Source organism: Exserohilum turcica (genome assembly GCF_000359705.1).
Source record: "Exserohilum turcica Et28A unplaced genomic scaffold SETTUscaffold_9, whole genome shotgun sequence".
In the NCBI taxonomy this organism is placed as follows: domain Eukaryota; kingdom Fungi; phylum Ascomycota; class Dothideomycetes; order Pleosporales; family Pleosporaceae; genus Exserohilum; species Exserohilum turcicum.
In genome coordinates this window covers 152,113-170,353 of record NW_007360310.1, presented here as the reverse complement: position 1 = coordinate 170,353, position 18,241 = coordinate 152,113, and the positions used below count along the sequence as shown (strand labels likewise).

The 18,241-nt window shown below is 52.5% G+C and overlaps 8 protein-coding genes across 8 annotated transcripts; 5 read left to right on the top strand and 3 right to left on the bottom strand.

Annotated features, from left to right (window-relative positions):
* Window positions 1–436: 436 nt before the first annotated feature.
* On the top strand, window positions 437–7,991 carry SETTUDRAFT_100517 (uncharacterized protein; the record flags this gene model as incomplete). Its single annotated transcript, XM_008033157.1, has 2 exons — window positions 437–5,776; window positions 5,838–7,991. The coding sequence occupies 2 exons, from the start codon at window positions 437–439 to the stop codon at window positions 7,989–7,991; spliced, it is 7,494 nt and encodes a 2,497-aa protein (XP_008031348.1).
* An 892-nt stretch (window positions 7,992–8,883) lies between these two features.
* On the top strand, window positions 8,884–9,416 carry SETTUDRAFT_35628 (uncharacterized protein; the record flags this gene model as incomplete). The annotated part of the gene is made up of 2 exons (XM_008033045.1): window positions 8,884–9,112; window positions 9,217–9,416. 2 exons carry the CDS (start codon window positions 8,884–8,886, stop codon window positions 9,414–9,416), a joined length of 429 nt encoding a protein of 142 aa, XP_008031236.1.
* Window positions 9,417–9,783: 367 nt separating this feature from the next.
* SETTUDRAFT_24218 (uncharacterized protein) lies at window positions 9,784–10,642 on the top strand (the record flags this gene model as incomplete). Its single annotated transcript, XM_008032965.1, has 4 exons — window positions 9,784–9,937; window positions 9,988–10,059; window positions 10,111–10,430; window positions 10,538–10,642. The coding sequence occupies 4 exons, from the start codon at window positions 9,784–9,786 to the stop codon at window positions 10,640–10,642; spliced, it is 651 nt and encodes a 216-aa protein (XP_008031156.1).
* Window positions 10,643–10,929: 287 nt separating this feature from the next.
* SETTUDRAFT_157699 (uncharacterized protein) lies at window positions 10,930–12,313 on the top strand (the record flags this gene model as incomplete). The annotated part of the gene is made up of 2 exons (XM_008033156.1): window positions 10,930–11,146; window positions 11,220–12,313. The coding sequence occupies 2 exons, from the start codon at window positions 10,930–10,932 to the stop codon at window positions 12,311–12,313; spliced, it is 1,311 nt and encodes a 436-aa protein (XP_008031347.1).
* Window positions 12,314–12,481: 168 nt separating this feature from the next.
* On the bottom strand, window positions 12,482–13,580 carry SETTUDRAFT_100202 (uncharacterized protein; the record flags this gene model as incomplete). The annotated part of the gene is made up of 3 exons (XM_008033155.1): window positions 12,482–12,828; window positions 12,885–13,224; window positions 13,275–13,580. 3 exons carry the CDS (start codon window positions 13,578–13,580, stop codon window positions 12,482–12,484), a joined length of 993 nt encoding a protein of 330 aa, XP_008031346.1.
* A 263-nt stretch (window positions 13,581–13,843) lies between these two features.
* On the top strand, window positions 13,844–14,986 carry SETTUDRAFT_35625 (uncharacterized protein; the record flags this gene model as incomplete). Its single annotated transcript, XM_008033044.1, has 3 exons — window positions 13,844–14,153; window positions 14,175–14,430; window positions 14,521–14,986. The coding sequence occupies 3 exons, from the start codon at window positions 13,844–13,846 to the stop codon at window positions 14,984–14,986; spliced, it is 1,032 nt and encodes a 343-aa protein (XP_008031235.1).
* A 25-nt stretch (window positions 14,987–15,011) lies between these two features.
* On the bottom strand, window positions 15,012–16,020 carry SETTUDRAFT_166166 (uncharacterized protein). Its single transcript, XM_008033154.1, has 2 exons — window positions 15,729–16,020; window positions 15,012–15,661 (listed from the first exon to the last, which is right to left on the bottom strand). The coding sequence occupies exons 1-2, from the start codon at window positions 15,967–15,969 to the stop codon at window positions 15,135–15,137; spliced, it is 768 nt and encodes a 255-aa protein (XP_008031345.1). The 5' UTR covers window positions 15,970–16,020; the 3' UTR covers window positions 15,012–15,134.
* Window positions 16,021–16,156: 136 nt separating this feature from the next.
* SETTUDRAFT_166165 (uncharacterized protein) lies at window positions 16,157–17,499 on the bottom strand. Its single transcript, XM_008033153.1, has 3 exons — window positions 17,387–17,499; window positions 16,730–17,281; window positions 16,157–16,676 (listed from the first exon to the last, which is right to left on the bottom strand). The coding sequence occupies exons 1-3, from the start codon at window positions 17,387–17,389 to the stop codon at window positions 16,362–16,364; spliced, it is 870 nt and encodes a 289-aa protein (XP_008031344.1). The 5' UTR covers window positions 17,390–17,499; the 3' UTR covers window positions 16,157–16,361.
* Between the last annotated feature and the right edge of the window lie 742 nt (window positions 17,500–18,241).

Genomic DNA, 18,241 nt, shown 5'->3' with positions numbered 1-18,241 from the left:
GCGTAATGAAATCGCTAGGGGCTAAATACAGCCATCACTGGATGTATGGTGCGGTGCGTTTTGTAAAACGGTCTTTCTGACGCTTATAATTGTCCTTCGAAAACCAATCATCTTATCTCCTAGAAGAGTGAAATCATTGGATAGGAGGTGCGGGATTTATCTTCTCCTTTTTTGCCTTTTCTCGGGCTACGAAACGAACTCACGTTTGCTTTATTGTAGATGACGCACACGAAAAAGTATCCTCATGTTGCATTGCGAGGGTAAGCGGGTGAACTTGGAGCTGCATGGCCGATGAGTGTCTTTCGCCAAAAACGTATAAGTCTAGTCAAGGCTCTGTGACTGTATTCTGCAATCATTCTACTTCAACGATTTTCTTTATTGACCTCTTCATGTAATACTGTTCAACTCTTAGTCCCGACGAACTGCAAACGATATTATGGACCGTGCACCCGAACCAATCGCCATATGTGGCATGGCACTTCGCCTACCCGGCGCGCTAAAAACACCTGAGCAGTTCTGGGCACTTCTCACTCAAAAGAGAGATGCTCGCGCCCGCATTCCATCACAACGCTTCGATGCCGAGGCATTTCATTCGGCTTCAGGGAAATCCGGATACATCAACTCACAATATGGCTACTTCTTGGACGAAAGTGCCGACGTGGGTGCTGTCGACACATCCTTCTTTCGCATGTCGCAACAAGAGTCCTGCCGCATGGATCCACAGCAGAAGATGCTCCTTGAGCTTACAAGAGAGTGTTTCGAGAGTGCTGGAGAGACCGAATGGCGCGGAAAAGATATCGGAACATATGTTGGATCGTTCGGAAACGACTGGATGGAGATGTCCTTGAAAGACCCCCTTTCAAAAAGCATGTACAAAATCACTGGTCATGGTGACTTCATGCATGCAAACCGGCTGGCTTACGAGTACGACTTGAAAGGCCCAAGCATGACCGTACGGACAGCATGCTCTGCATCCTTGTTAGGCTTGCACGAAGCATGCGTTGCAGTTCGAAATGGAGACTGTAGCGCAGCTCTGGTTGGTGGCTGCAATCTTCTCTGGAGCCCCGACGCTATGTCTGATATGTCAGAACAAGGTGTTCTCTCATCAGAATCCTCTTGCCGAACGTTCGATGCAAGTGCTGACGGGTATGCTCGTGGAGAAGCTGTAAACATGATCTACATCAAACCTTTGAGCGCAGCTATCAGCGATGGAAACCCAATCCGTGCTATTATCCGCGGCACAGCATCAAACGCAGACGGAAAGACTCAGGGTATGAGCTTGCCTAGCTCAACCAGTCAGGAGCAAATGATGCGCAAGGCGTACAAATCTGCAGGAATTGCAGAAACCGACATCCGACAAACTGCTTTTGTCGAATGCCACGGTACAGGAACACCAACAGGTGATCCTGTCGAGACTACAGCGGTGGGCAATGTTTTTGGTAACAGTGGTGTTTATATTGGGTCCGTTAAGCCAAACGTTGGTCATTCCGAGGGAGCATCAGGAATAACTTCCGTAATCAAGGCTGTCCTCGCTTTAGAGAACCGCGTGATTCCACCGAATATCAAATTCGAAACACCAAATCCCAACATTCCGTTTGCAGAGAAGGATTTGAGGGTCCCGACCGAGTGCATAAAATGGCCCAAAGATAAACTCGAGCGAGTTTCTGTCAATAGCTTTGGGATTGGTGGCGCCAATGCTCATGTTATACTCGAATCTGCAGCTTCATACGACTCATCTCAGATCGGCCAACCGGCGGTTCAGGGAGACAAGCTGCCCATGGAACAAGACTCAACAAAACTTGAGGACTCAGGAAAGTTGTTTCTTGTCTCAGCAAATACATCAGAGTCTTTGCAGGTCCGCTTGCAGGATCTGCGCAGTTATGCCTTGAAGAATTACGAGAAGATCGATGCCATTTCCTATACATTGGCTTGCCGACGCGAACATCTAGCCCATCGTGCCTTTAGTGTTGTAAAGGGCGCAACCGTGGATTCCCGCGCCGGTGTCTCCTTCACTGGAGCGTTTCCTCCGCGATTGGCCATGGTGTTCACTGGCCAAGGTGCGCAGTGGCCACAAATGGGGACTGAGCTTTTACGAGCAAATCCTACATTTGCTTCTTCAATCAGAGCTATGGATCGTGAGCTGAAATCTCTGCCATCACCACCATCTTGGAGCATAGAGGGCGAGTTAGCCAAGGACACTGACTCCAGTCATGTGAATGAAGCTGCACTTTCCCAGCCATTGTGTACTGCTATCCAAGTGGCTCTTGTCGATGCTCTTGCTGATCTTGCTATCACACCTGATTCTGTACTTGGCCATTCATCTGGCGAGGTTGCCGCAGCCTACGCAGCGGGCAGAATATCCCGTCGGGAAGCCATTCATATCGCGTATTACCGTGGGGTCGTTTCACAGCAGGCACCGCGAGGTGGTTCGATGGCTGTCATCGGTTTGGGTTGGGATGAGGTTGCTCTCTATCTCAAGCAGGGCGCTGTGATTGCGTGCAACAATTCGCCGTCCAACGTCACCATCTCTGGTGATACAGCAGCCGTGCAAGAGGTAGTGGAAGCTGTTCAATCATACAAGCCTGAGACCTTCGTGCGTATGTTGAGAGTGGATGTTGCGTACCATTCACATCATATGCTCACTGTAGGAGCCGAATACCAAAGCAAGATGGCATCTTTTCAAGGAGATGACCATCTTCAGGAGCAAGCATCTTCTCACCCGGATTTCTTCTCGAGTGTCACCGGAAAATTCTTGCCAGCGTCCGAGCGCATCGACGCCCACTACTTTCGTCGCAACCTCGAATCACCGGTCCTTTTCTTACAAGCTTTTGATAGCCTTTTGGCAAGATACAAGGACTCTGCACAACGTAACCTCTGCTTTCTCGAGATAGGGCCTCACAGTGCCCTTTCAGGACCCATCCGCCAGATAATGACTCAAAAATCACTAAACCTTTCATATGTGTCGTGTCTCCATCGGAAAACGGATGCAAATGGAACATATCTCGCTGCTCTTGGTACACTGTGGCAGTACGGTATCGACTTCGACTTGAATCGACTCACCAACCCCTCCAAAACTGCCAAAGTACTTACAAACATTCCACTGTATCCCTGGCATCATGAAGGTGCTCATGTGTTCCAAAATCGAATCGCTCAGGCTTGGCGATATCCGAAATTCCCACATCATGAGCTCCTTGGATCATTGATCTTGGAGAATACCGAGGATCACCCCGGATTCAGAAACATTTTGCAGCTTGAGAAAATTCCTTGGCTGCGAGACCACAATATCCATGGTGACGTGGTTTTCCCGTGTGCGGCATATGTGGCTATGGTTGGTGAGGCTAGTCGGAGGCTTCACTCTTCCGCTGGAAGTAATGCTTTTGCTGGCTTCAGTGTCAAGAACATGGTCATCGGCACTGCAATGGTTTTGGAAGAAAACAAACCAATCGAGATGGTCACGTCATTGAGAAGATGGCGAATTACTGACACTTCGGAGAGTAACGGGTGGGAATTTACGATATCCACGTATGCAGGGACCAGCTGGATTAAACACTGCTCGGGATCGGTTGAAGCAATCCAGTCTCCGCCGCTTTCGCATCCACCTGTAAGCCCCGAGAGTGCCTTCACACGAAGCACTGATGCAGCCAAATGGTACCAAGCCATGTGGAATGTTGGGGCAAGGTACGGGCCCTTCTTCCAAGGAATGAAAAACCCTGTATGCTCACCAAACGAGCAAATCGCCAAGGTTGTCGCTTGCGATAACACGCCAAAGGATTGTGAATCGAAGTATCTAGTTCACCCAACAACAATCGACATATTCCTTCAGGCTACCAGCATCGCTGCCTGCTACGGAAAAGGACATGCCCTGGAGCGAATGAATGTGCCCACATTCCTAAAGCAACTGGAGGTATACAGCTGTCCAGGCGATCTTCAGGTCCATACGTCTGCGAAAATCATGGCTCATGGTAGAATTCATGCGTGCGGCTATGCATTCGACGCAAAAGGATCACTTGCTATGAAGCTGGACACCGCGAAAATGACACCATTGGAAAAAGAAGTCGAGATAGATCCTCATGCCGCAGGTGTGATGACCTGGGATCTAGAACCTAGTTTCACATCAATGTCGACATTGGTGCGACAAAGTACTCCACCGGAAAAATACGGAACGATCATGCAACAATTCACGTCACTCCAGATTCAAACTGCATTGGAGAGGATCAAGAACGTGGAGCTAGCGTCAGGAGCAGCAATATCTTTTGTAGCTTGGATGAAGCGACAGCCTATCGTCAGCACAGCACGTTCAACGGAAATGATATCAGCTGAAGCAAACAATTGTGTAGCTCCTGCATATGTGAGCGCAATGGAGAAGATTACAGAGAACATTGTGGAGCTTGTGACTGATCAGATGTCGCCACTAGAACTTCTGATGGCAGATAACTCCCTGGCTCGGATATACCAACACAAACTGGCTGATCTGACTCCTTACCTTAAACTTCTTGGGCATCAGAAACCGAACATGCGCGTTCTTGAAATTGGTGCTGGGACTGGAGGAACGACCCGCGAATTTCTATCGAGTCTGATCAATCCTTCGGACCAGGGCAGATTATGGTCCTCTTACACCTACACAGACATATCAGCAGGTTTTTTCAATGCTGCAAAGGAAACCTTCAAGGATCACCCGGCTCTCGATTTCAAGGTCCTCGACATCACGAAAGACCCAATCACTCAAGGATTCCAGCCCCATTCGTACGACCTTGTCATTGCCGCCAATGTTATACACGCTGTTCCCAATCTTCAGCAGACTTTGCGCAATGTTCATACTCTACTACAACCCAACGGAACATTCTACCTCGAAGAGCTCTGTTGTGATATAAAAGCCACGAACTACGTTATGGGTTTGCTTCCTGGTTGGTGGTTAGGTGAGCAAGACGGACGTGCGGATGAGCCATATGTACAGCCTGAGAGATGGGACAGTGAGCTCCGGGCTGCGGGCTTCACTGGCCTAGTCGATTGCATGCTGGATGCACCTCGACCATACCAGTCCAGTGCGTACATGATAACGAGCCCTATGATTGACGAAGCTCTACCGAAGCCCATTACTTTGCTTTTCGATGATGGCTCACAACAAACTGCCAAAGATTTGGAAATTGAGTTGTCTCAAAATGGTCAATTTGAAGTTCTGCTCCAGCACTGGGATACAGGAACAGTTTCACCGAAGATGGACGCGATTTGTTTACTCGATGTGAACAAGCCATTCTTCATGAATATTGATGCCTCCCGTTTCGAAAAGTTTCGCCAGTTGATGATTCAAATATCCGAGTCAAGAGATGGAATTCTCTGGCTGACTCGCAGTTCTCAGCTTCGTTGTGAACATCCTCAATGGGGTCAAACACCCGGAGCTATTCGCGGCATTCGAAAAGACATGGAACTTGATATTGCAATGTGCGAAATTGATCGCTTGAACAGTTCAAGTTGGAAAGCCGTAACTCAAATAGCACAGAAATTTTGTGGTCGTGGTCACATCGCGAGGCGATATTTGGAGCTTGAGTACGCCATTGAACATGGAGATGTATATGTGCCACGCATGTATCCATTCTCTATCAATCAAGAGCTACAAAATCTGGAAACTTCCTCGTCGATCAAAGACGATGTTGAATTAGATCTAACGATTGGAGCTGTTGGTAGGCTTGACACACTCCAGTGGACTACACGTTCCAACCAAAAGCCAGAAGAGGGTCAAATTGCTGTTGAGATCATGGCAACCGGACTCAATTTCAGGGTAAGATCTCAATACCATCACATGTAATATGAAGACGCATGGCAATTACTGACCATCACAGGACGTGTTGACTGCTATGGACCTTCTCGAAGTACCACGCCAAGTCCTAGGATTGGAAGCTGCAGGAGTAGTGCGCGAGATTGGCCCAGGAGTTAAAGACCTAGCAATTGGAGATCGTGTCATCGTAATGGGTGGCGCGAGTCTGTTTACGACCAAGGCCCTCGTGCCCAGTGTCAATTGCTGGAAGTTTCCGACTTCCCTCTCCTTCCAACAGGCTGCTACAATGCCCTGTGTATTCATGACAGTTATTTACGGTCTGCTGGAAGTTGGTCAGATGCATAGTGGGCAAACGATCCTAATCCACTCTGCATGTGGTGGAGTTGGCCTTGCAGCTATTCAAGTTTGTCGCATGCTTGGGGCTACGATATACTGCACAGTCAGTTCGGAAGAGAAGGTCAAATTCTTGGTGGAGGATATCGGTATACCAAGACGCCACATCTTCGACTCGCGCAGTCGGTCATTCTTGACTGATGTCATGCGCGTCACCAATGGCGCTGGGGTAGACCTTGTGCTCAACTCACTTTCGGGCGACCTTCTCCATGCATCTTGGGAATGTGTAGCGCAATTTGGCAAAATGATCGAAATCGGAAAACGGGATTTGATTGCCAACGGCCGCATATCTCTAAACCCTTTTGCAGAGAATCGGAGTTTTCATGGCATCGAGCTAGCTCATCTTCTCAACCATCGACCGAATGAGTGTCGAAGGCTATTGGTAAAGATGGTGGAACTCTATGAGGCAGGGCACATCCAGCCCATCTTTCCAATAAAGAACTTCCAGATGGCCGAAGCTGAGCAATGCTTCCGATACATGCAACAGGGTTGGCATATTGGCAAAGTCATCCTATCTATGGAGAGTTCCGCCAGCCGACCACTCACTTCCCTAGGCCTGACCACGACTCATCCTAAGCGCAAGCCTCATATAAACTCACATGCCAGCTATCTGCTTGCTGGCGGCCTCGGTGGGTTAGGCCGAATCGTGGCCAACTGGTTAGTCGAGAATGGAGCGCGACACCTGATATTTCTTTCTCGATCTGCTGGCGAGAAAGAATCCGACAAAGGTTACTTCAAGGACCTCGAAAGCCAAGGCTGCACTGTCACGGCTGTAAAGGGGAACGTCGCCATTGCGAAAGACGTGGAGAAGGCTATCACAGCTGCGACCGCTCCTGTACGCGGTGTGATGAATCTCGGCATGGAGTTGCAAGACATGAGCTTTCATCAAATGACCCACGAATCATGGAGTGCAGCGAATGATCCAAAAGTCCAGGGAACATGGAATCTGCACAATGCATGCGTGGCCAGAGAGATCGACCTTGATTTCTTCCTCCTGTTCAGCTCCATTGTAGGTGTCTTCGGTGGCCCAGGCCAAGCCAATTACGGAGCAGCAAACACGTTTCTTGAAGCTTTTGTACAATATCGGCACTCGCTAGGCATGAATGCTTCTGCCATCAACGTCTGTTTGATGCATGACCACGGATATGTCGCAGAGAACCCGCTGATGCTGGAACGTATGCGATTGCAAGGGACATACGGAATCAGCACACCGCAGCTACTGGACGCTATCACACTATCGCTGAGTACTGTTGAAGCGAAGGTGACGGCCAGAACTTCAAGAACCTGCCGGTCTTTAAGGACTCTCGGTCTTCGAAGCCAAACACCACTTTCTGATCCTTCGAACCGCGTAGCGTGGAAAGACGACCGACGGATGACATACTATCGCAATCTCGATACGGTTACCCATGTATCCTCTTCCGCTGGCGCAGGTGCAGATTGTGCAACGGATGCAATCAAGGATTTCATGAATCAAGTTCTTGCAGACCCAATTATCTTGACACAATCCGCCACAGCTGATTTCCTAGCACGACAAATTGCGAAGAAAATGGCCATCATGCTTCTTCGCCCACTGGACGGCAAGGACGACAGTGAGATTGATGTATCAAGCTCACTTCAAGATTCTGGACTGGACAGCTTGGTCGCTATAGAGATGCGCAGCTGGTGGAGGACAACCTTTGGCTTTGAGATTAGTGTTCTGCAAATGCTCGGAGCTGAGAACATGTTGGCACTTGGAGAACGGGCGACTGAAGGGCTGAAACTCAAGTATTCCGCCATTCAAGAAGCTGCTGTGCCTCCTACACTCGCAGGAACAGTACCACCGTAAGAAAAGGCTTGAAGAGAGTTCAGTTTTCCATAGATGACATTTGGCGTTAATGTATAGAAGGAATTGAATAATTTTGTACTAGCTCACATCAAGGCTGTATAAGATGCTTCTTTGATGTGTGACTCTTACCCATCGATTGTCACTCGGCTCCGTGTCCTGTGCTGCATCAGATAAGGAGTTCAAGTTTCAAGAGTTCATTTCATCCATCGATGCCTCGTTTCTGATCCTCGTCAATGACTTCGTACAATACAAGCTGTCATGCTAGCAACTCTCTTCGGATTCGCCAGCTCTATCGCAATATTGATGAAGCAATTGTGCTGTGGTGCTTTCATCTTAAGAAGATGGGTACCGTGATACACCACCATATGACAGTGCTCAGTATGCCGAGCTTTTATACCTCTATCAAATGGCTTTTACTAGTCTTAACATGGATACTTTGCACGAAACACGATGCAGGATTAGAAAATACCGTCCGTGGATTGGCGGAAAGTCTACCATTGGCCCACTAATCAAGTCCTTGACCTAGGGGATGATTATGTATTTCAAGCGCATTATTACAGACAATTGGGGTAAAGTGACGTATCAACGACGATAATAGATCCAATCAGCCCTGAAACATATATTTCCAACCGTTTTCCACTCGTGAACAGCAGCATCTGCCCCAAAAAGACATCGAAGCATTTGGTTTAGCGGTAAGGATGACCCGTTAGATGTCCCGTTTTCGTGCATACCGTTGTATTTATGACTCCCTCGTCACTTCAAAAGGAAGACATTACTACAATCAGTACGCAATTTATGCCTAGATCTTTTCACTTTTAAGCACTCTCTCATCTCTACTCTCGCTCTCACCTATCATTACGACCAAAAAAAAACGCCATCGCACTCCTTCACAATGCGTATCGCCTACCTCTTGACCATTCTCTACAGCATTATCAGCAGCGTCATCGCTTATGATCCACTGAGTACAAGACACCGGTGCACTGCATACGCGAGCACGAAGGAAGTGTGGCAAAAAGATGGCATGCAGAGACGTAGGGTCGTTTACGAAACTTCAAGGATAATAACGCGCTACGATCAGGCCATGATGGTGCTTGGGCGGTCCTGGGCAGACGAGAAGATTAGTATGTTTTTTTTCTCCTGTTTTTTCTCTGCAATTTCCTAGCGTGAATTATGCGCTTTCAAGGAGATGCATCAAGTCATGCATGGCTGCTAACCCTAGTAACAGAGTGCAAGGCAGAGGCAAAAGACATGGATGTGTACTACCATCCCACGGTCCTACCGGGAGGGGCATATGTGGTGGATACTAGCGAGAAGGTTGGCTACAAGGGCAACAAAGCTCACTTTTGCCTCCTAAGAAAGTTTCGGGCTACGTTGCGTGATAACCTGGGCTGCATGGTGACTGAGATGGATGACTCTCCTTCGTAGGCGTCTTTGTAGTGAATGTAAAGAAACGGAAAAAGTTTGATGGGTTTCTTTGCTCAAGTGCCGAAGGTTGCATACTGGTTTTGCGGGGCTAACAGGGGCTTGAATGGAGCATCACTTCAGCCTGTGCTTTGCCAAATTTGGTTATACTGCAAGCTCATCTATTATGGCTTTGACTTGATAAAAACATTTGTACTCAGTATCCTGTAAGCTACGTAGTGTCGGTAGTAGCAGTTAGTATTGGATCCACCAAACACGGGCCGTGGTGGGGAGGAGTAGTGCTTATAACTTTGCAAGTTGGCCGTTAGGGAGAACTGCGAATCTTGATGGTATTCTTGAACGCTTCCTTTGCAAGGTAGATGCAATCAAGATGAGATCCAAGACCATTGTAGCATCTCTGCTGTTTGTTGTGCCAATATTGACCCAGACAACGCCTGATGGCTTTCTCCTTGTCGCCAACAAGACACTCGATGTTTATTATGGAGGTCAGTATATAAGTCCTGGAACGCTTGTCAAGAAATCAGGTATGCCAAATGCAAAGGGGTTGAGGCAGGAACCATATTGACACAGGTAGTGACACAAAAGATGCCAGTCATTGGTCTCACCAACACGACGCTTCCTGGGAAGTATCTCCTGGCGATGATTGGTACAGAATCCCATCGATTGCACGAGAGACGGCAGTGCTAACATGGTGCAGATATTGACGTTACGCAAAACGGTCGTCCGACAACCGTGCTACACGCGCTTCTGCAAGATTATACGCCATCCGGTGCTGTGCAAAATGGTACAGCGGTCTTAGCCACGACAGCCACGGGGCCCTCGTCGTATTTCGGTCCTGCGCCACCAGCTGGTGCCCCTCCTACGCATCGTTATGTCTTCTTGTTGCACGAGCAGCCAGCCAACTTTGCGGTACCTCCTGCGCATAGGCAGGCTGTCAGCAGCCGGTTCGGTATTGACTGGTCGGGGTTTATCGCAGATGCAGGACTGAAGGCGCCGCTTGCAGGGAATTATCTGCAGGTGAAGAGTGGGGATAACAGTAAGCGACGAGCTATGTAGTCATGAGATTGGTGTGACCGGAGCGCTTCATAGTCAAGGAAATGAGTGTTTTCTGATTTCTATGCAAGAACATGTTGTTTGTAAATGGTGCCCAGGAGCATGCTGGCACATGGATGCATGACACAGACGGTGCTCGTGACGATGGCTCCAAGACAGGCGATGTCGGGCGATAGTGCTGAATATAGATTAACGGGGGGGTGTGGTGAGTCCAATGCGCCCGGTCGGGCGATAGTGATGCAGCCGGGGCGAGTGGGGTGTCGAAGGTGAAGGCGAAGGTGAAGGCGAAGGTGAAGGTGAAGGTGAAGGAAGAGCGTGTGCGGCTATCGATAGCGACTCCAAAATTCCAACCCGAATCTTGGCATCCCACCAAGGCGCCTCTCACTGTCGACAATCCACCAGCCCCGCCCACAGCGCCCGCCGCCTACACTCTCCGCACGTCGAATTCTCAGCGACAATCACCATGCCGGGCGCCAAGACGACGCTGCTCATCGAGGGCACCTTTGAGGAGCTTACCGACGAGTTCGCACAATACATCGACAGCCTCAAAAAATCCCAGGGCGACGAGGGCGCCAGCCTGCAGGCCGAGAGCGCCGAGCTGCTCAAGGAGAACAAGAAGGATGAGGTCCTCAAGAAGCTGGTTGTCGGCAGCCAGGCGCTCAACCAGGCGCCCGAGAAGGGTACGGCCCAGTCCGCACGCACACAGCGAGAGCGAGAGCGACACAGAGAGCACGTCTAACCATGAGTGCGCAGAGTTCATTGCCGCCTACAACCTCCTCATCCACCTCGTCAACCAGTCGCCCAACGCGTCCATGTTCCTGCCCAAGATGTGCCAGAACCTGAGCGCGCCCATTTCGTCGTCGCCCCTCAACGGCGGCGGCCTGGCCCTCTCCATCCTCAGCACCATCTTCAACACGACGCAGCACACCAACGAGGCCCGCTACCAAGTGCTCCTTGCCATTCTCCGCGTCATCCGCGCCACATCCAACTTCGAGACGCTGCGCCCACAACTCAAGCAGCTCGACGCCTGGTTAGCCGAGTGGAAGACGCCCGACGACGACGCCCGCAAGCTGTACCTGGCCGTGAGCGACGTCGCAGCCGACGCCGGCGAGAGCGAGCAGGCGTACACATATCTGCTGCGCGCACTACGGACGTTTCTCTCGGAGCAGGCCTCTTCGCCCGAAGCGCGCGAGCTGTCGCTGCGCGCCCTCAAGTCGGCCCTGACCCACCCCACGCACTTTGACTTCCAAGACCTCACCGACCTCGACTCGATCCAGGCCCTGCGCAACTCGGACCCCGTCTACTTTCAGCTGCTCGAGATCTTCAACTCGGACCTGCTGGACGACTTCAACGACTTCAAGGACGAGCACGACGGCTGGGTCGACGAGTCTGGCCTCGATGGCACTGCGCTGAACCGCAAGATGCGCCTGCTGACGCTTGCCTCGATGGCGGCCTCGGCCGGCCAGACACGGGCGCTCCCGTACGAGAAGATTGCAAAGGGGCTGCAGGTGCCTCTGGAAGACGTCGAGATGTGGGTCATTGACGTGATCCGCGCGGGTCTGGTCGAGGGCAAGCTCAGCCAGCTCAACCAGACATTCCTCATCCACCGCTCGACATACCGCGTGTTCGGCGACAACCAGTGGAGAGAGGTGGCGTCAAGATTAGACCTGTGGCGCAACAGTCTGCAGGGCGTGCTGCACGTCATCCAGCAGGAGAAGCAGAGGTTCCTCCAGGAGAAGGAGGACGAGGCAAACAAGGCCGACCAAAAGGCCGACATGGCGTCGCGGTTTGGCGGCCGGGGCGGCCAGAGGAAGCAGCAGAGGGCTATTGACGAGGATATGGATTAAGCAAACAGGTCGTGTTGGTGAGCGTTTGTTTCTTCAAAAAGCCTAGGGACGGCATAGATAGATGCATGCATTACGAAGGCTTTTCCAGCTTTATGGGCCGCAGCCCTCGAGCTGCACAATAGATATTGCAATTCAGACATATTGACTCTCTATTGCTGTCTTGCCCGTCTACGAAGCCTGTGTCTGCACAAACTTGAGATTGATCAGCTCCACGCCACGCTCCTTGAGCTTCGCCTGCACGTCTCGGTAGACTTCATCAGGCTCCTGCTCGGCGTTGACCTTGACGACCCTGCCCTGGGATTCAAACTCGTTGACTACAGGCATGCTCGTCTCGACAAATGTCCTAAAGCGCTTCCTGATGCTCTCCGGGTTGTCGTCTGCGCGGCCTGACGTCTCCCCGCGGCGGAGGAGCCGCTTCTCCATGACGCCTTCGGAGCAATCGAAGAACAGAGTAAACTTGGACGGACAGACTGAGCGCTCAAACGCATGGGCCTGGTCGAGCTTGCGCGGGAATCCTACAAGCGTAAGTACGGGAGGCAATGGCGCACGAGAGAAGGGGCATCAAGTATACCATCAATCAAAAACAGCTTCTTGTCGTTCTCGCCACTCTCCATACTACTCCGCATGGCGTTTTCAAGCAGCTTGATCGTCACCTCCATGGGCACAATGGTGCCTTCCTTGATGTATGTCTTGATCATCTCGCCGAACTGGCTTCCCTCCCGGTTCTGCTCCTCACGCAGCAAGTCGCCGGCAGAAAGGTGCTTGAAGCCGTAGTCGCTGACGAGCTTCTGGCATTGTGTACCCTTTCCAGCGCCGGGGCCGCCGAGCACAAAGAGAACCGTTACATCGTCCTTGGACCAGAGAGGAGAGGAGCGCTCCGGGAGCGCAGCTTGTTCAATGGCTGGCATGATCTTTTTTTTCCTTGTTTCAAGGCTGGCTAGTGAGGATGTGAGGGTCTCACTTGTCCCTTACCGCTGGGTGAATGGCCTTGGATTGGTCCTTTAGGCTGGTAACCTTCGCCCTTGCGCTGATCTACAATCTTCTTGAACAGGAACGTGCCCGTCGCGAATATGGCGATAATAGGCCAAACCTTGAGCGGCGACTTGGACTGCGGGGCAGAGATGTGAGATGGAGGTTCGTTGGGGCCCGTAGGCTCACCTGGCTGGCGGAGGCGGGAGGCGTGCGGTCGGGAGGCGCCAAAGGCACGGGTAGCAAGGACTGGAGGCTGGCGGAACAGGAGGCGTGGACGGAGGAAAGACGATGACATGGTGTTTGACAAGGCGGTATGGTACCATGGCGATTGTTGTGCAGCTGCTCTTTTGCTTAATCCCGAGCGGGGCTAGTGCCAACGCGCCTCCCATGTCTTTCAGGGCCCAGGCTGGCAACGCTTATCTCCACTTCCTCACCGTCACCCTCTGCCTGCTGCACACCTGCACTCTTGCTTTTACGGCATCGCGGGGGTGCTTTTTTTTTATCGTGGCTAACAGCTCATGCGACTAACCAAGGGCCAGGCAGCTTGCAGCGAAGCACATGTCGTCGAGCATGACATCATCCAGCCTCTTCTCTCGCGCTCGTGCTCATACAGCCGTGATGCCATCGCCGAAAAAGTTGCGAGGCTTCTTGGCTCTGCCAGGGGAAATCAGAAACGGAATCTACAGCTACTACTTTGGTTCGGAGTACCATTGCGAAATCACCGCACAAGGAAGTCAATTCAAGCAGCGGAGACCCCACACCATCAAGCTATGGTCTGGACTTGCTGCCCGCAAAGACCATGCTTCAAGACCTGACACCAAACCTGGCATGCCCGCCCTAAACATTGTGCGCTTCTCCGGGCCACTGGGTAAGTACAGTATTGTCAAAGGACTACAGACAAATTGGCTCGGCTCGCCGTACGCCCTGAGCCTTACATGCAAGCAAGTGCATTTGGAGACGGCAGCTTTCCTCTACAGCAAAACAGTCTTCATATTTGATGCGCCAAAGCGAATCCTCAACTTCTTCAACGTTGTTCCCAGCACCAGTTTGGACAAAATCACAAAGCTACATTTCCATTACGATACCTATGGACCACCTCATCGAGCGGACCACCAAGTCTGGCAGGCCAAGCATAGTCAGAGTTGGTGAGTACGGTACATGGTTGGCGAATGATGGTTGCGTGACAGTATGCACTTGTTGGTACAAACGAATACTAAAAACCCGCGACCATCTAGGTTCAACGCATGCAAAGCTGCTTCCAAGAAGCTTACCGGCCTGCAAGAACTCCAAGTATGGGCCCAGCTCCACGACAGCGCTCCAAAGTTCAGCTTGCGTGAGAAATGGATAACGCCCTTGTTGCAATTTCAAAGACACACACGTTGCACGTCACGGATGAAGGCTGTTGATGATGCTGCTGCTGCTACTGCTTCGCCGAAAGCCAATGACACGCACACGTCGTACCTTGAAAATGTCCAGGTTCATATCAGGACTCGCTGGTCTCACAGCCCACTAACGGCTTTCTTGAACAACAAGCGACTGGCACAGGCAAGCACGGAGCTGCATGTGCTGTATGGACATGCTGTTAGCCTGGCGATCAAGGGGGCAAAGGAAGAAGAAGCCATGGCTGCCTTTGATGCTGCATGGGGAGGAAAGTACAGGCAGTGGAGACATCATTTGCAGTTTGCCCAGACAGGATGGTGAAGTGTAGAGCGAGAGAGATGATGTAGGCAAATGTCTAGTGTCTTTGTTCTGTTGCATATCCACCTGGAAAAGTGAACACATGTCTAACTCTATTGCTTGTCAACGTCCGTACCAGCGCATACCATGGCAGGCATGCTGGGCGAACAGCTCAGATGACGGGCTTTTGCTTGGTAGCTTCGCCATTCACCTCGTCGGCTTTCTTGGCCGTCTCTTCCTCGCCTACCTCTGGCGGAAAGTCGCCCGGCACAATGCCAAAAACACCAATATCGCTTCTGCCCATGCCGCCACCGTTCTTCTCCGTCTCGCCCGTCTCCTTGAGAACAAACTTTCCCGGCTTCTCCGCCATGGCCTCTTGGTCGAATTCAAACACACGGTAGTCGGCGTTGAAGAACATGCGATTGCACACGGCCGTGCGCAAGAAGCCAGAGTGCGAAACGACAGCAATCACCTTTTCCGGACGCGCATACAGGTCCCGCAGACACGTCTGGCCGCGCGCGACAATGGCCTTTTCGGTGAATGCATAGGGGTTCTGGGCGAGATTCGTCGTCTTGTCTGGGAAGGACGGGTCGACTACGGAAAAGTCGTACTGTGGAAACTCGCTTGAAATGACGTCAAGAGGGCTACCGGTATCACAGGGCTTGTCTGCATTTTCTTGCCAATTCGCGTCGGGGAGGACTGTGGTTGTGTCGTCAGCTTTCTCCTTTCTTTTGCTTGTATTCTGTCGTTGCCAGGCCTCCATTACCCTTGATGCCCTTCTTGATCAGCCAGTCAAGTCCAATTGTGGCCGTCTGCAGCGTTCTTCTTTGTGCGCTCACGACAATGAGCTCGATCTCGTTGCCAATCTTGGTCTGTCTGAGGTGCTCGTGCAACTCGCGGCATTGCTGCTCTCCCAGCTCCGTCAGTGGCGGGTCGCGGATGGACCAGTCGCCGGTGGCGTTGTGCTGCGCTTGTGCATGGCGGATGAGGACGAGTTTTGGTGCCATGGCGGGCGATTCGGGTGGCTTGCAAAAAATGGCAGACTCGGAGCAGAATGCAGCGAGGGAGGCGTGAAGAAAGGAGAGATTGGCATGTGCAAGGCTCGAAGCGGGATGCTTTTGGAGCCAGGTTGGCAATGACGCGCGAGTGGGGCGGACGTACCTGCATCGCCATGACGCGGGTGCGGGTGCGGGTGCGGTGTGACGGTCACTCGACAAGCGCAAGCGGCAGGAAAGGGAAAGACGTGAAGTCAGTCTCAGTGCCAGCAAGGGGGACACAGGCGGGCCGAGCTAGAGCATGGTTGCACATCTTATTCATTTGTTCGTTAGGGCTCGTCGAAGCCGTTCGTTATGCATCGTCAGCGTCTGCAGTCTGGTGCGCCCAGCCAGCGTGCAGCCAGTTACTCCTCCATCTTCTCCTCGTCGTCGTCGTCATCGTCGCCCTCGAGCGCCTTCTTTGCCAGCCTCTCGGCCTCCTCGCGGATCTCCTTGGGCACCTCTTCGTGTCTGCCCTTGGTCGGCCCGTCGAGATTGCTGATCCACGTCATCTCGAGCTCGAATTCCTTGTCCTTGTTGTCATCGTGTGCGACGTAGATGATGCGCGCAGCCTCCTTGACGCCCTCCTCTAATGACAGCTGGCCCTCGTTCAGGTTCAGCTTCTCGAGCTCCGACTTGGCGACCTGGCGGCCCTTGCCTGTGGCGGCACCGTAGTAGCCCTAGACGGGTGAGATCAGTCATTGCCGACAATGTGACGTACAGACTCGCATACCCAGTACAGGCCGCTCGGCTCAATCATGTACAGCGACGGGCCGCCGTGCTTTGCGCCCGGCTTCTTGCCTCCCGAGCCCACCGCCGGACCCGAGCCCACCTGGCCGTCTACTGGCAATTCGGCCTCGGAGTCCCAGCCTGCAATGATGGCGGTTATGCCAAAAGGCCGCACACTCGAGTAGAGAGTGTATGCCTGGACGTAGCTTCCCATGCGGTCGGCGAGAGAGGACGAGGGGATGGGGGCCTTGTAGAGCTGTCGCCATTGCGCTGCCTCGTCACGGGCGCGCGAGACGAAGTGGCGGCCATCGGGGAGCAGGCCCGAAGACACGACGCCCATGTTGCGGTCTACGGTGGCTATCCGCTTGTTGGCGCCGGGCTTGATCAGCTTGCTGCTGACGAGCTTCTCGAGGGCAAGCACCACGCCGTCCTTGCACCTGATGCCCAGTGCTGTGCCGCCGTTCTCCACTGCCTTGACTGCATATTCGACCTGGAAGTTGCGACCATCGGGCGAGAAGACCGAGTTGGACAGGTCGTAGCCTGTGCCTATTGACGTCTGCACGAGCCAATGTTAGTTCGCGCGGATGGGGTGTTTGTGTCTATGTGTGTGTGCGTGTGTGCGTGTGTGTATGTGCATGTGTGTAGGAGACGGGGCGTTTACCATGGCGGATGGGGTGGATTTCTAGGACGGTGGCGTATATATTGCTCTGGGGGTCTAGCAGTTGGCGGGGCTACACAGCGCAGGGCACTGAATTGGATGATGGCGGAACTGGCACGTCCAGGCGGTGGTGGTTCCAGGCAATCGTGTGTCTGCGCAAGGCAAGCACACAAGCTCCATAGCTTCACTAGCGCGCCAAGCCGACGCCCCGACTCACGCTTGCACTTGCACTTGCACTTGCACTTGCACCTGAGCATGGGCATGGGCACCAGCATGACCACCACCACCACCACCACCACCACCAAGCTTCATCCCCATCAGAGAGCAGAGGGCAGAGAGCAGAGCATCACGCCCGCCACCACGTCTAGCGGCTGGCGCTCATCAACCCCCCCCCCAGCTTCTCGGCCCTCTCGTCTCGGCGGGCGGGCGGCCGCGAGGCTTGCCATGACCTGCCCAACTCGCGTGGTGCTGCGGGCGCTCAACGCCCGGCTTTCCCCGTCTGCGCCCCTCCAATTGTGCGCGACTTGGCTCGTCAAAGTGCAGCCGCCTGTACACAGTTGATGAGTTGTCGTTCCAAAACGACTGCTCTTCACAGGCTCCAAAGACGCTTCATTGGCTGCTGACAGACTAGCCGGACAGGTTAGGTTTCAACGTCGTCGCCAATTGGACTGTGGGCGACAAAATCATCAGAATCATCCCGCTTCACGCATGACCCGCCAGCACGCTATCTACACCTACACTGGGCCACGGCGGTACTTAAGGACTACGCCCACGACCACGTAGCTGCTGATAGCCATCCTCCCTTCCGCCGACTCGCCTCGCCTCGCCTCTGTTTGCTTGGTCGCCCAGTCTGTTTGC

Excerpts from the sequence above, each read along its gene's own strand:
- SETTUDRAFT_166166 (XM_008033154.1), bottom strand. The coding sequence starts at position 15,969 with ATGGCACCAAAACTCGTCCTCATCCGCCATGCACAAGCGCAGCACAAC. Across the intron at positions 15,662-15,728 it reads GATCAAGAAGGGCATCAAGG|TCCTCCCCGACGCGAATTGG; the intron begins GTAATGGAGGCC and ends ACACAACCACAG.
- SETTUDRAFT_166165 (XM_008033153.1), bottom strand. Across the intron at positions 16,677-16,729 it reads AGCCGAGCGGCCTGTACTGG|GGCTACTACGGTGCCGCCAC; the intron begins GTATGCGAGTCT and ends TCACCCGTCTAG.